This window comes from Sorex araneus, chromosome 1 (genome assembly GCF_027595985.1).
Source record: "Sorex araneus isolate mSorAra2 chromosome 1, mSorAra2.pri, whole genome shotgun sequence".
Classification (NCBI taxonomy): Eukaryota; Metazoa; Chordata; class Mammalia; order Eulipotyphla; family Soricidae; genus Sorex; species Sorex araneus.
In genome coordinates this window covers 157,259,298-157,272,685 of record NC_073302.1, presented here as the reverse complement: position 1 = coordinate 157,272,685, position 13,388 = coordinate 157,259,298, and the positions used below count along the sequence as shown (strand labels likewise).

Sequence of the window (13,388 nt, the reverse complement as noted above, 5' to 3'; positions counted from 1 at the left end):
AGAAAGAAAAAGGAAGGAAGGAAAGAAAGAGAAAGGAAGGAAAGAAGGAAGAAAGAAAGAAAAAGAAAGAGAAAGGAAGGAAGGAAGAGAAAAAGAAAGAGAAAAAGGAAAGAGGGAAGAAACAGTAAGAAAGAAAGAAAGAAGGAAGTAAAGAAAGAGAAAGGAAGGAAGGAAGGAAAGAAGAAAGAAAGAAAGAAAGAAAGAAAGAAAGAAAGAAAGAAAGAAAGAAAGAAAGAAAGAAAGAAAGAAAGAAAAGAAGAAGGAAGGAAGGAAGGAAGGAAGGAAGGAAGGAAGGAAGGAAGGAAGGAAGGAAGGAAGGAAGGAAGGAAGGAAGAAAGAAAAAGGAAGGAAGGAAGGAAGGAAGGAAGGAAAGAAAGGAAGAGAAAGGAAGAAAGAATCTAGAAAGAAGGAAAGAAAAAAGAAAGAAAGAGAAAGGAAGAGAAAGGAAGGAAGAAAAAAGAGAAAAAAGGAAAGAGGGAAGAAACAGTAAGAAAGAAGGAAAGAAAGAGAAAGAAAGAAAGAAAGAAAGAAAGAAAGAAAGAAAGAAAGAAAGAAAGAAAGAAAGAAAGAAAGAAAGAAAGAAAGAAAGAAAGAAAGAAAGAAAGAAAAAGAGAAGAAGGAGGGAGAGAAAGAGAATGAGATAGGGGGATCAGAGACAGATTACTACTTACAGAAGAATAATGGGGCTGGACCCTGTGCTGCAGCAATTTCCCCCCCCTTCCCCGGGTCTGTGATGCGAGCCAGATGACTGCTGCTCCCACTGGCAGTGAGGAATGAGGAGGAAATGCAATGAGGCACCTATGCAGGCAGAAGTCAGATGCTCCTCCTCTCCGTGCTGGGGGATGGGGAGGTACAGGCTCTGCCCTTACAGGCTAGGCGTGAAGGACCCTGGCTCCCCTCTAGGTCCTTTGGACTCAGTCTCTCGAGGGGCCCCACAAGCCCAATGTCTGCAGCTTTATGCCAACCCTAGGTCATCCCTTGAACCCTCACTATCTGTAGCTGGAAATGACCATCCAGTGCTTGCTTTAAGTCCAGCCATCTCAAACTCCCACAAATTGTGTTCAGAGAGTCTTACCTGTAAAGAAACACAAAATTATCTTCACAGAATGCCACAGTGCTCCGAAATGAACTCTTCCTTCTGCTGGGGCCATTTCACAGTGGGCTAGAAAGTTTGGGATACAGCACCCAACTGGGATGTGTGTGTGTGTGTGTGTGTGTGTGTGTGTGTGTGCACGAGCGCGCGTGCCACAACCAACTGATGTATGAGCACTGCAGCAGGGAACCGTGTGTGGCCACTGTGAACACTACAACTAGAATATGCACACACAGCACAGCTGCAGCCCTCAATGAGCACAGCTAAGGCATGTGGGGCCTGGGCAGGGGTGGAGCTCAGAGGTAGGTCACTTGCCTTGCGTGCATGAGGCCCAGCTCTGTAAACACAGTGTCCCCTTGGCAAGCTCTGCGACTAGTGTGTGAGCACTGTGACCACACGTGCCCTGGGAAGCTCCACAACCAGGCGTGTCTGGTCCCTGGTGTTTGCAGCAGCAAACAACCAAAGGGATTAAGGGGGGTGGGTGGGAAATAGATACAAGTTTTATTCTTCTTCTTTGGGGGGAGGTGGTTTGGGTCATGGCCAGCTGTGCTCAGGGCTTACTCTTGGCTCTATACTCAGGAGTGACCCCTGGAAGTACTTGGGAACCATGTGCAGTGCTAGGGATTAAACTGGTCTGCCACATGTGAGGCGAGTACTTTATCCTGTGTAATTGTTCTCTGGCCAGAAGGATTGTCTCATTTCCCAGCTGCTTTCACACAGATGTCACCTTGAGTCTGAGTGTTCACCAGTGGAAATTTCATTCCTGGCCACAGTGCTGGGTGTTTCTAATTTGGAACTGTGATTACTATGAGCTTGTATAAACCAGATGTCGCATATTAACAGATGTTGCTGGGCTTGTTTAAACAAATTTTAAATCCTGGGGCTGGAGCTGGAGCTTGGAGCACAGAGTTGGCGGGAAGAGCCCCTGCACAGTGTCCCAAGCATGATGGGTGTAGCCCGTGTGGCCTCCAGGTCTACTGGGAAGGCACCCCCCAAACAAGAACAAAATTAAAAATCCTAGGCCAGAGAGATAAGACAGCAGGTAGGGCGCTTGCTTTGTACACGGTAAACTCACATTCTACCCCCAGCACCCCATAGGGTCCCACAAACCCTCCAGGAGGGTTTGAGCACAGAATCAGAAGCAGGGCCTAAGCACTACCTGGTGTGACCCTAGTCTCCTCTGCCTTTAGAAGAGGTACCTTTTAACCACCTGATGGGGTGGGAGAGGAGGGGAGAAGTCAAAGTGGAGACTTCATGGGTTTCCACTTTGTCTCTCCTGTGTCAAACCAAGAGATGGTGGGAGATAGTATAAAGGAGTTGACTGACATGCAGCTGTGGCTGAGACACTGGTTCAGGTCCCACCACTGTATATGGGCCTTCCAGCATCGCCACGTGTAACCCCTCAACACAGGAGTGCACAGGAAGACCCAAAAATAAAATTTTGTGTGTGACCCAAAAATAAAAGGGAAGGAAAGAGCGGAGGGGAGAAGGGGAAGGGGAGAGGGAATGAGGGAGGGAGGAGGGAGGGAAGAGACCCCTCACTACATCCACCAGAGGTGAGTTTGGACTCCATTTGGCATGGGGTGAGAATCATCATATACTCGAGGACACATTTGTCCAAAACTTGCTACATTGTCAAATTGCCCTTTTCCTTATCCTTTGGCAAAAGACAGCAGATCTAGTGAACGAGATATTGTTTTTGTGGTGCCAGGAATGGAATCCAGAGCCTCACACTTACCAGGCAAGTGCTCTACTGCTCAGCTACATCCCTAAGCCTGTTTTATTGAATCAACACTGCAGACTCCTCCAGCACTGAGTTCGTTATAGATGCTTGATGAGAAAATAGGCGCTTTAAGACCAGCTGTTTCTTCAACCTCATCTCCTTTTTCTCCAGTCTCAAGTCCTTTCTCGCTACCTTGCATTAGATACATAATACCCAGGGTTGTGTTGTTGTCACTGTTGCATTTAGCTCAATGGGAATAGGGGGAAATGCAGCTGTTCCTTGACTGGAATGTGAAATAAGTTCCCCTTCTTTCTTTATTTATTTAGTGGGGAGGTGTCTCTCAATTGGTTCTCAGGAGTTGAAGGTTCCTCCCAGTAACTTATAGCCATCAGGGATCGTGCACAGGCCCAACAATGAGATGTTGCTCTTTGGTGCTAGGGGTTACCTGGGCCATCCTGGTGGTGTTGGGAACTTCCCAACATACCTGGAACATGCCCGATGATGCTTGGGGGAAAAGTGGAGCCAGGTTCAAGTGAGGTCAGCCACGTGCAAGCAAATTTTTTTTTTACAAGTTTTATTTTATATAAATTTTTGGCTTACACCCAGCGATGCTCAGGGGTTACTCCTGGCTCTGCACTCAGGAATTACTCCTGGTGGTACTAAAGGGACCATATGGGATGCTGGAGATTGAACCCAGGTTGGCCACATGCAAGGGAAATGCCCTATCCACTATACTGTTGCTCCAACCCTGAGAGGCAAAAGTCTTAACCGCTGTCTTTTCTCTCCAGGCCTCTCTCAATGTTTCCTTGGGGAATTACTGTCCCCACCTGGGGCAGTGGGAAGGATTTTCCTCACTTCCTGCATCCATACCCACTCTCAAGCCATACCTAGTTCCTAACAATTTGAGTTTTCTAGGACCCTCTGCTGTCTGGTATGCCCACCACACAGCAGTTAAGGAATAAAAGAGAAATATTAGGAAAAGTAAAGTTAGAGGACATGGACATTTATGGGAAGGTGCGATCCATTTGTTGAAGGATTATTGAGCAGTATTTAAAAACTTTTCCCGTTTCCTATTTAAAATGCTACTTTTAAAATAGCATTTAAAGAGTTTTCTCATTTCCTACTTTAATTAATAGAAAAAGGAAACATGAATTTCTAAAGTGAATTTTAAAATTGTACTATTGAGCCAGAAATATAGCACAGTGGGTAAGGCACTTGCCTTGAACACAACTGACCAGATTCAATCCCCAGCACTGCATATGGTCCTGAGCACTACCAGGCATGATCCCTGAGCACAGAGCCAGGAGTAAACCAGGTGTGGCCAAAAACTAACTTATAGATTCATCATCATCATCATCATCATCCTGTTGATGGTCGATTTTCTCAAGCGGTCTCAGTAACATCTCCATTCATCCTAGCCCTGAGATTTTAGAAGCCTCTCTTTACTCGTCCTTTCCAACGGTGCCGCACTGGGGCTCTTTCAGGGTCAGGGGAATGAGACCCATAATAACTTATACATTAATAAAATTATATTATTGAGGGGCTGGAGCGATAGCACAGCGGTAGGGCATTTGCCTTACACGCGGCTGACCTGGGTTTGATTCCTCCGTCCCTCTCGGGGAGCTCAGCAAGCTACTGAGAGTATCTCTCCTGCGTGGCAGAGCCTGGCAAGCTACCCGTGACATATTCTATATGCCAGAAACAGTAACAACAAGTCTCAAAATGGAGACGTTACTGGAGCCTGCTCGAGCAAATCGATGGGCAATGGGATGACAGTGACAGTGATATTATTGAGACTGGAGAAATAGTACAGTAGGAGGAAGACACTTGTTTTGCACATAGGTGTGTCAACCTTGACCCTGGTTTGAATCCCTGGCACCACATATGTAACACCACCATGGGTCACTCCTGAGCACAGAGCAGGAAGCATCCCTGAGCACTGCCAGGTGGCCCTACTCTTCCCTCCAAATTAAAAAAACTTTTTTTAACTTTTTTTTTTTTTTGCTTTTGGGTCACACCCAATGATGCACAGGGGTAAACTCCTGGCTCTGCGCTCAGGAATCACTTCTGGCGGTGCTCGGGGGACCATGTGGGATGCTGGGAATCGAACCTGGGTCGACCACGTGCAAGGCAAACACCCTACCCTCTGTGCTATCCCTCCAGCTCCCAAATTGAAAAAATTTTAAATAAAATTAAATTGCATGTTGGAGCTGGAGAGATAGTAGAGGGCTAAGGCACTTGCCTTGACCACAGCAGACCTTGGTTTACTCTCCAGAATAAAGTATAGTCCCCCAAACACTACAAGGAATGATTCATGAGCGCAGAGCCAGGTGTGGTCCAACCTCTAAAAATAGACTTTAAAATTTTCAGTAATAATCTGTTGCATCATTCTCCTTGGACTTCTCACCCCAAGTAATGATTAAAGAAAAAAATCCTTTCCTTTATTTATTCATTTTTAATTTAGAACTTGACTTAATTTGACCTCAAGTATCTCATGTTAGTTGAAGATCCCAGGATGTCTATCTAATAGCTACACAACATGAGCATATGGCAGAGTCATAAACCTGACATCTCCATTAAAGGTCATTAAAAACCGAACTTACATTTACAACTGAGGCAATGAATAATGTGTTAATCTTTTAGTTAAATTATTTTGGGGGGAAAATTGCCTTTTCTTCCACTTTTGGTATTTTCTATTTTGGATTGCTGTGTTGTTTTTTCCTTCCCCATAAGACTTTTCTTGCAATGCGCAGATTCAAGCGGTTGTTGCAAGCTTTCTTACTACAACAAAAGTCCAGGCTTGTGCAGACTTTCTCTTTCTTCTGATAGGCGCCCTTGGTGTCATGCAGTTTATGATGACAGGTTTCTCTCTTCTCTGTTTCTGACGGTGTGTGCTCCTTCTTGTTCAGTTCTGGACTTTTCTGCAGTAGTTTCTCTTCCCTATTGTGCCGATGATGCGGATGATGATGTGAATGGTGGTGTGGATGATGATGATGATGTTTGAGTTCTTTGAAAAGCTCTATTCTCTGCTTTAAGATCCGGCATTCATTGTCCAGCAGTGTTGCAAACAGATTCAGCGAGTAGGTTTCTTGTTTCAGTTTCTTGACCTCCTCTTCCAGCTGGGCTGACTCCTGATTCGGATTTGGGGCATCCTGGTTGCTAGCGGACGTTTCAATGTCTTCCTGAGCTTTCTGATAGGACTTGATGAGTTCATTAAGTTCTGTGTGCTGGACACACCACTCTTCTACCTCCTGCAGTAACTGCTCCGTGCTATGAGTAATGCAGTTCTTGTCTTCGAGGTCACTTGAGGGTTTGTGCTTTGTTTTCATCTTGCTTACTTGAGCTTCGTTAAGGGCTTTTATGGGTTCTGAATCGCTTTCCGAATGCTTGGCATGACCATGTTTTGCATCCTTGGTGTTTCGGCTTTTCCACATTCTTTCTTGCTTCTTCTGATTCTTCTCTTTTTCTACAGAAGTAAGGTTGTTCACAAACACTTTGTTTAACTTCTCAGGTTCTTTGAGCTTCTCTTCAAGGGAGGAGTCGCCCTCGGTAACACTTCTGGAAGAGCAGCAGCAGACATTTTCCCATACTTTGGCCTTCACTTCGTTATCACCTGTGTCTGGATAAGAGGCCACAGCCTGGAGAATATGTGAGAGTTCTTTCAAGAGGATTTCCAGCTTCAGGTGGACCTGGTTTTCCGTGGCTGGACAGCCATTCTTCTTGGAGGGACAGACAGGGTTGTGATGATGGCACATGCCAGCAATTTTCGGTTCCAGTTCAATGATGGCAACAAGGATCCCAGGATCCATGCACTCTTCCGGGACGTCAGTGGGAGGATTGAGAGTGATGGAGAGTGTGGGCACTTCCATCTCCACGCCGGTGCTGGGACGGTTGTTCAGGGCACGAAGAAGGTGGAAGAGATTTCAGGAAGGAGCAGGGCGGTCCTCTGTACACATTGGAAGATGATGGAATTAAGCCGACGGCAGGGGCCTGGTTCAGAAGTTACAGCAGGTGGATGTTGAGGTGGAAGGTGACATCTAAGATAATGTGGGGTGGGGGGAGGGAGGGAGGGAGGAAAAGAGACCCAGCATTTAGGACTCCATCTCTTTTCTGGTCCTCAGCTAGGGGCTGCCTGACCCCTAGGTGCTGGGTGTTTATTCTGTCACGGTCCTTGAAACCTACTCTCACTGCAGTGTCATTCCGTGTCATAATAGAAGGGTCTTAACCCTTCACTCAGTGACTGCGGAATCCCCGCTAGGAGGACTTTCTCATCCTCCCTGCCCCCGACTTCTCCCTGCCTCACTCCTTCCCACTATTCACCAGCCCAACCTTGATGGGTGCTGGGCTGGAGAGAGCCAAACAGAGTGAGCATAAGCGTGGCATGAGCAGGGAGACTGGGCTCAGCCCTAGTACCACATGGTTTCTTGGACTTTGACCACTGAGCCGGAAGTTACCCCAATACTGCTGAGTGTCCACCCTCCAAAATAGAAGCTCTCCAAACGAATTTGGCCATGATGAGTGGGCCTCAGGGTGTGGAGCTTGAGAGGAGACTTCCCGTTAAAACTTTTCTAGTGCAGTGAAAAGAGCTGAAAGATTCCTTAACAGTGTAATTCCAACTGAGAACTGGTCTTGGGTCTGAGTGCAGGGTCCTTTGAGAGAGACTTGGTTAACTTGCTCCTGAATCATTTATATCCCATGATTCATTCCTTTCCAGCATTTCTCATCAACTTGTTCAAAACACCACTTGTCTAAAGCAGTCTCTTCCCACTGCCTTAGGGACTGTCCCCTAGTCTCCTTCTATGGCCCTTCCCACTTATGAGATTTTTATCTGTGACCTTGGAATATCCTGGAGACTCATAGGGGAGTGACTGAGAAATACTGATCTAAAGCATTCGAAACATCTCAGCCCTGGGGCTGGAATAATAGTGCAGCACTTGTCTTGCACGCAGTGGATCCAGGATTGATCCCCAGTCTCCCATATGGTCCTCTGAGTACCACCAGGAGTAACCCCTGAGCATCCCCAGGTGTCACCCTGACTGAAGCCCTGGCATTGCAGATGGTCCCCTGAGCACTGCCAGGAGTGATTCCTGAGCACAGAATCAGAAATAAGCCCTGAGCACTGTTGGTTTCGACTTAATCCCTTCACCCAAAAAGATGCTATCTGCCATACTGGTTTCCAGGATAAAATTATTATCTTACCATTTGTAACTAACAAATATTTTATGAATAATAATTTGAGTCTAGAAATATCCTCTGTATGATTTTCTCCTCAGTATGATTTTGGTATACAAAAGCAGATCTGCCTGTAAGGTTTATTATGGTTATGATCTAATGGTGGTTTCCTGTTTCTCTCATTCCTTTTATTTATGTTAGAATCATTTTACTAGAAAGAGGTTCTTGTTTGGCAAGCAGAAGCCCCAGGTTAGGTTCCTAGCACTGCATGTGTTCTTGAGCACCATTGACAGTGACCCCCAAATACTGAATAGGAGAAGCCCTTGAGGTCGCCAAATGTGACTCAAAAACAGTAGAAGATGTTCTCTCTTCTCTCAAGTATACTTATTAAATCACTCTCTCAACTATGTGCTTATGTAAGTAATGATTCATTTATATTGTTTTAGAGCTATTATTTAATGTTACCATTTATTTCCTTTATAAAATATGCACAAATAATATTGATAAGATAAAATTGTTTGATATGAAGGGCAGGTTTTTATTTTGTGCAAATGTTCTAGTTACTTGGTAGTTTTGTTTAGTCTGACGAAAAATGGCTAACTAATTGTAACTGTTCAAGGATTAGAATAATCACATTCACAAATGATTCTATGAAGACATCCTCTTCAATCCTGCACTCTTCCTTGAATATGTATCTTGCTTTTTCACCTTTATGTCCCTTTGCTTGCTTTTTGCACTATGGAGAGGTTCGTGTTCTCTCTTGAACGCTTCCTCTTTCCCCTCACATCAAAGTAAGTTTCCTTCAATAAAAACTACTTGTTTCACAAAAAAAACATGAGTTATTCCATGCAGATATTAGACATAACGACCAATACAATGTGCAGCCAGGACAAGAGATATTCCCTGAAAATCAGATTCAGCTGTATGTGTCCCTTAACATTTATCAGCTGTATGTACTCTTCTCTTTGACCACCAGGTGGTGATGTGGGGTTTAGAAATTATTCTAAATTATTCTTTTTTTTTTTTTTTAGGATTTTTAATTTTTGTTTTGTTTCTTCTGTTTTGTTTTTAACCTTGAACTCTGGAAAACCAAGGAACTTCAGAGAAACTTTCACCTACACTCTTTTTTTCCCCCAGATCTGAGAGTTTCTATGACTTATCTAAATTTATATAAAATTCCAGCTATCAAAGCTGAAATTAGAGTCCAAGCCTAGTGTGTTAGTGTGTTAGCTTGAACTTTTAAGCAAGACAGGTTCTGTAGATAAGGAGTCTGCAGGAAGTTTTAAAACACTATTATTGGGCTGGAGAGATATTAGAGGTTAAGGTGCTAGCCTTGCATGCAGGCAACCCTAGTCCAATCCCTGATGCCACGTGGTCCTCCAAGAATTTCTGGCTTGGAGTAGTACCTCAGAGCTTGAAGTAGCCCCTGAGCGTGGCCAGGTGTAGCTCCCCTAACTCCAAATCCTCCCAAAATAAATAAGTAATGGAACAATTGGAGTACTGTTAAGTGTCATCCAGAAACAGGGTTATAGAAGAGCAGGTTTTCAAAGTCAATGAAACTGGCTATTTAACATTGACAACAGAACACAAAAGCATTTTGACTGACAAAAACTATGAACAGAGGGTGCCCCAAGAGACAGTAAAGCAGGTAGGCTTGCCTTGCACACAGCCAACAGGGTCCAATCTCAAGTACCACATATGGTCCCCTGCACCTTGCCAAGAATGATTCCTGAGCACAGAGCTATAAGTAATCCCTGAGCACCACTGGCTGTGTCCCTAAAACTATATACATATAGTTTTATACATAATATACATAATATATATTTTATAGTATATATAACTATATATATATACTCTATATAAACATATACACACATATCTATAGTTAGAGGGTTTGAGGATAGTCTAGTGAACAGGTAGCGCAACTTACCTTTCATACATCCAGCCCTGGCACTCCATATGGTCCCATGGGCACCATCAGGTGTGACTCAAAATTTTTTTTAAAAAATAGAATTTTTTTAGGGGCTGGAGTGATAGCACAGTGGGTAGGGCGTTTGCCTTACATGCGGCCTACCCGGGTTCGATTCCCAGCATCCCATATGGTCCCCTGAGCACGGCCGGGGTAATTCCTGAGTACAGAGCCAGGAGTGACCCCTGAGCATTGCTGGGTGTGACCCAAAAAGCAAAAAAAAAAAAAAGCAAAACAAAAATAAATAAATAAAGATAGAATTGTTTTTAGGGAGCTGTATTATACAGGGAGGTTTAGCTCAGCAATAAACATACTTACATGAGGACCTGGGCTCAGTCCTCAGCCCTGCCCAAAAACTAAAGGGAAAAAAGACAGTATTGGGACAATTAAACTTGAAGATAGTCTAGAAAACTGGAAAACGATCTAGAGACATTGTTAATTGTTTTGGGTTTTTTTTGGCGGGGGTGGGGGTGTTGGAGGGGCAGGCTATTCTGAGTAGTGCTTGAAGGACTGTGATCACTGTATCACTGTATCACTGTCATCCCATTCATTAGCGATTTGCTCAAGCGGGCGCCAGTAAAGTCACCATTCGTCCTATCCCTGAGATTTTAGCAGCCTCTCTTTACTCGTTCTTCCCAGCAGTGCCACGTTGGAGGCTCTTTCAGGGTAAAGGGAATGAGACCCATCATTGTTACTGTATTTGGCATATCGAATATGCCACAGAGAGCTTGCCAGGCTCTGCCGTGTGGGCAGGATGCTCTTGGTACCTTGCCAGTTTCTCCAAGAGGGAGAACTAGGCTATAAGAGCTTTGTTTTATAGTCTCTTGATCTTGGCCATTGATGGGATTACATGGTGCCGGGGGCAGTTTGTGGGTGTGACTGCCAAGGTAATGGAAAATGGGGGATCTGGGTGGAAGAGGCCCGGTCCTGATCCAAGCAGGCATGAAGATCTCAGCCCCGGGTCCCACACACCTGGGTTCCTCTGAGAGTTCCTTCATGCATGAGGCTTATCCAAATGTGTGGAGAGTGGCCTTGAGCATGGCTGTGGCTGGGTTCCATAGGTCTTCTGCTGCCGGGGCTCTGTTCGGGGTGGGGAGGCAAACTCAACCCGCCTCCCTCCCAGGGGCCCCAATGAAGACAGCCAGGTGTGGGGGCAAGAGACTCTGAAGGACTGTGATATCCAGGAATAAAAACGGGGCTCCTATATGTAAAGCAGGGGCTCATCCATTTGAGTCTCTTCTCTGGCCTTGCAGCATTGCTTTTGGGGGAGGGTCATGGGACTGTCACACCTGAGAGTGCTCAGGCCTTACTTCTAGCTCTATGCTCAAGTATCACTCTCAGGTTGCTCAAAGAACCATATGGGGGTCCCAGGGATTAAACCCAAGATTAAACCCAAGCTACATGCAAGGCAAATGCCCCACCCCCTGTACTGTCACTCAATCCCCCTGTATCATTACTTTTTAATGCTTCCACTATATTTCCATGTAAAGTTGAGTTTGAGAAACAAAAACCTCTCCCCAGCATTTAAAAAATAATTATGTATTTATTTCTCATTCATTTATATTTCTAAAGTTGTTAGACAAGAGGAGGAAGCTTAAGCTTTTCAAGTTGATGATGTGATATGCATAGAGATGATGAAATGATGCTATAACCTTGGTAATTAGCATTTCCCCTCCTCTCAGAGAAGCCCTTCTTATGCAGTAAACGCACATGAAACTTCTCAGCATATTTTCAGTGCTCAACACAGTATGCTCAAGAACAATCATGTCTCCACTTTTGATCTCTAGCTTTGCTCACTCTGGTTTTCAGTTGGAATTCACTGCTTGCCCGGTGAGACCTGGCAGCTTCCGGCTGCTGTTGCAGACACTGCCGAGGAGACGCTGAAGACAGACTGCCAGGACAGACCTCGCCTTCGGGCGTTTTTGGCAATTAATATGACTGATGATTCTGTAACTGCTTTAAGTGAGTTGCAGAGGACTTGGCTGCTGTAAATTATTCATCTTCACTATGATATTTCTTGGCCATCAATTCTACCTTGTTTCTTTTATTTCTAGAGACAGACTTTTATCTCTAAAGCAAAAAGGCAAACCCTGAGACAGACCTGAGAAATGGTTAAGACACAGGAAAGGAGCCGGTCTCTGTATGGTAGATTTCAGTTCTGTTGACTCCCTCCATCTTTTTGTGTCTTGTTTTGTTTCTGGACCACACTCGGCAGTGCTCAGGGGTTACTCCTAGCAGGATTTGGGGCACCATGTAAGGTGCCAGGATCATCCAAATGCAAGGTGAGCATCCTACCCACCACACTATCGCTCCGGCCCCCAAGTCCCTCCGTCTGTCTCCCTTTTCTCATCACGGCCCTGGAGGCCAGGCCTTCTTCCCCTCCTGAGACACCAACTTCTTCCTGGCTTCGTTTATACAGGCTGAAAGCTCTACAAAATGGAAAGAACGCTGCATCCTCCCCCAGCCTCCTGCTCATGTTTGCCCTCTTTTCTCTTTTCAAGCAAAGAGCTGAACACCAGTTCTCTTTCCTCACTCTTCCAACCACCAGATATTGCCTTTTTGCTCAGCACTTCAAGAAGTTCCTCAAAAACCTCCTTGTGGAGGGGGCTGGAGCCGGAAGCTTCTTTGCATGTAGCCAACAAGAGTTCAATGGCTGGCACCCCGTATGGCCCTCGAGCCTCAGCAGGGCTGATCCCTGAGCACAGAGACAGGAGTAAGCCCTGAGAGCCACCTGGTGTGGCCCAGAACAAATGGAAAAAAAAAACAACTGTTCACCTCATAGAGATAGAGTGGGGGTCGGGGGTGACAGCACCTACCACTACAAACACGCCCCCCACCCTGGCTTTTTGGAGTACCATTATTATTGCTACTCTGCAACAATTCATATTCATGTGGAAAAATATATCTGGAAAATTGAGTATGTCCTAATTCACTGACGGTTAGTTCAGTGACCCTGTTCAGGATGGGTCTGTACAATGTGGTCAGAGCCCCGTGAAACATCTGCAAACTGCACAATCCTTCCCCCTAAGCCTTAATTTCTGCTAGAAGCTGAGCTCAAGCCCATCTATGCCTCTCCTCGAGGCTGAGGTGGGTGGCAATCATCCTAGTCTGAGTGTCATCAGAGGAGTCCCAGCAGGCGATGAATAAGTGGCATGACCAGGACAAGGACGCTGGAGTGCCAAGATCAGGAGAGGAGCAGCCCAGGGCACCCCCTTTGCTAATAGAGCCACCAGCAGGCACGGGTCTTTAATAAGCGAGAGCACAGGGTGTCTGGGCGGAAGGGGAACTGGCTGTGCCTGTGCTCGAGTATTTCCCTTTACAACCCGGGGTTCCAGCAGTAAACGAGATGCGAAGCACCACATGAGCATGTATGTCTTCAGGGACCACTCACTGGCATGGTGGCAGAGATACCCGAAGGCTCATGCACGCTT

The 13,388-nt window shown here is 45.5% G+C and overlaps 1 protein-coding gene across 1 annotated transcript; it reads right to left on the bottom strand.

Annotated features, from left to right (window-relative positions):
* Window positions 1-5,509: 5,509 nt before the first annotated feature.
* SPZ1 (spermatogenic leucine zipper 1) lies at window positions 5,510-6,685 on the bottom strand. The gene has a single exon (XM_004613219.2). It carries the CDS (start codon window positions 6,683-6,685, stop codon window positions 5,510-5,512), a length of 1,176 nt encoding a protein of 391 aa, XP_004613276.1.
* Between the last annotated feature and the right edge of the window lie 6,703 nt (window positions 6,686-13,388).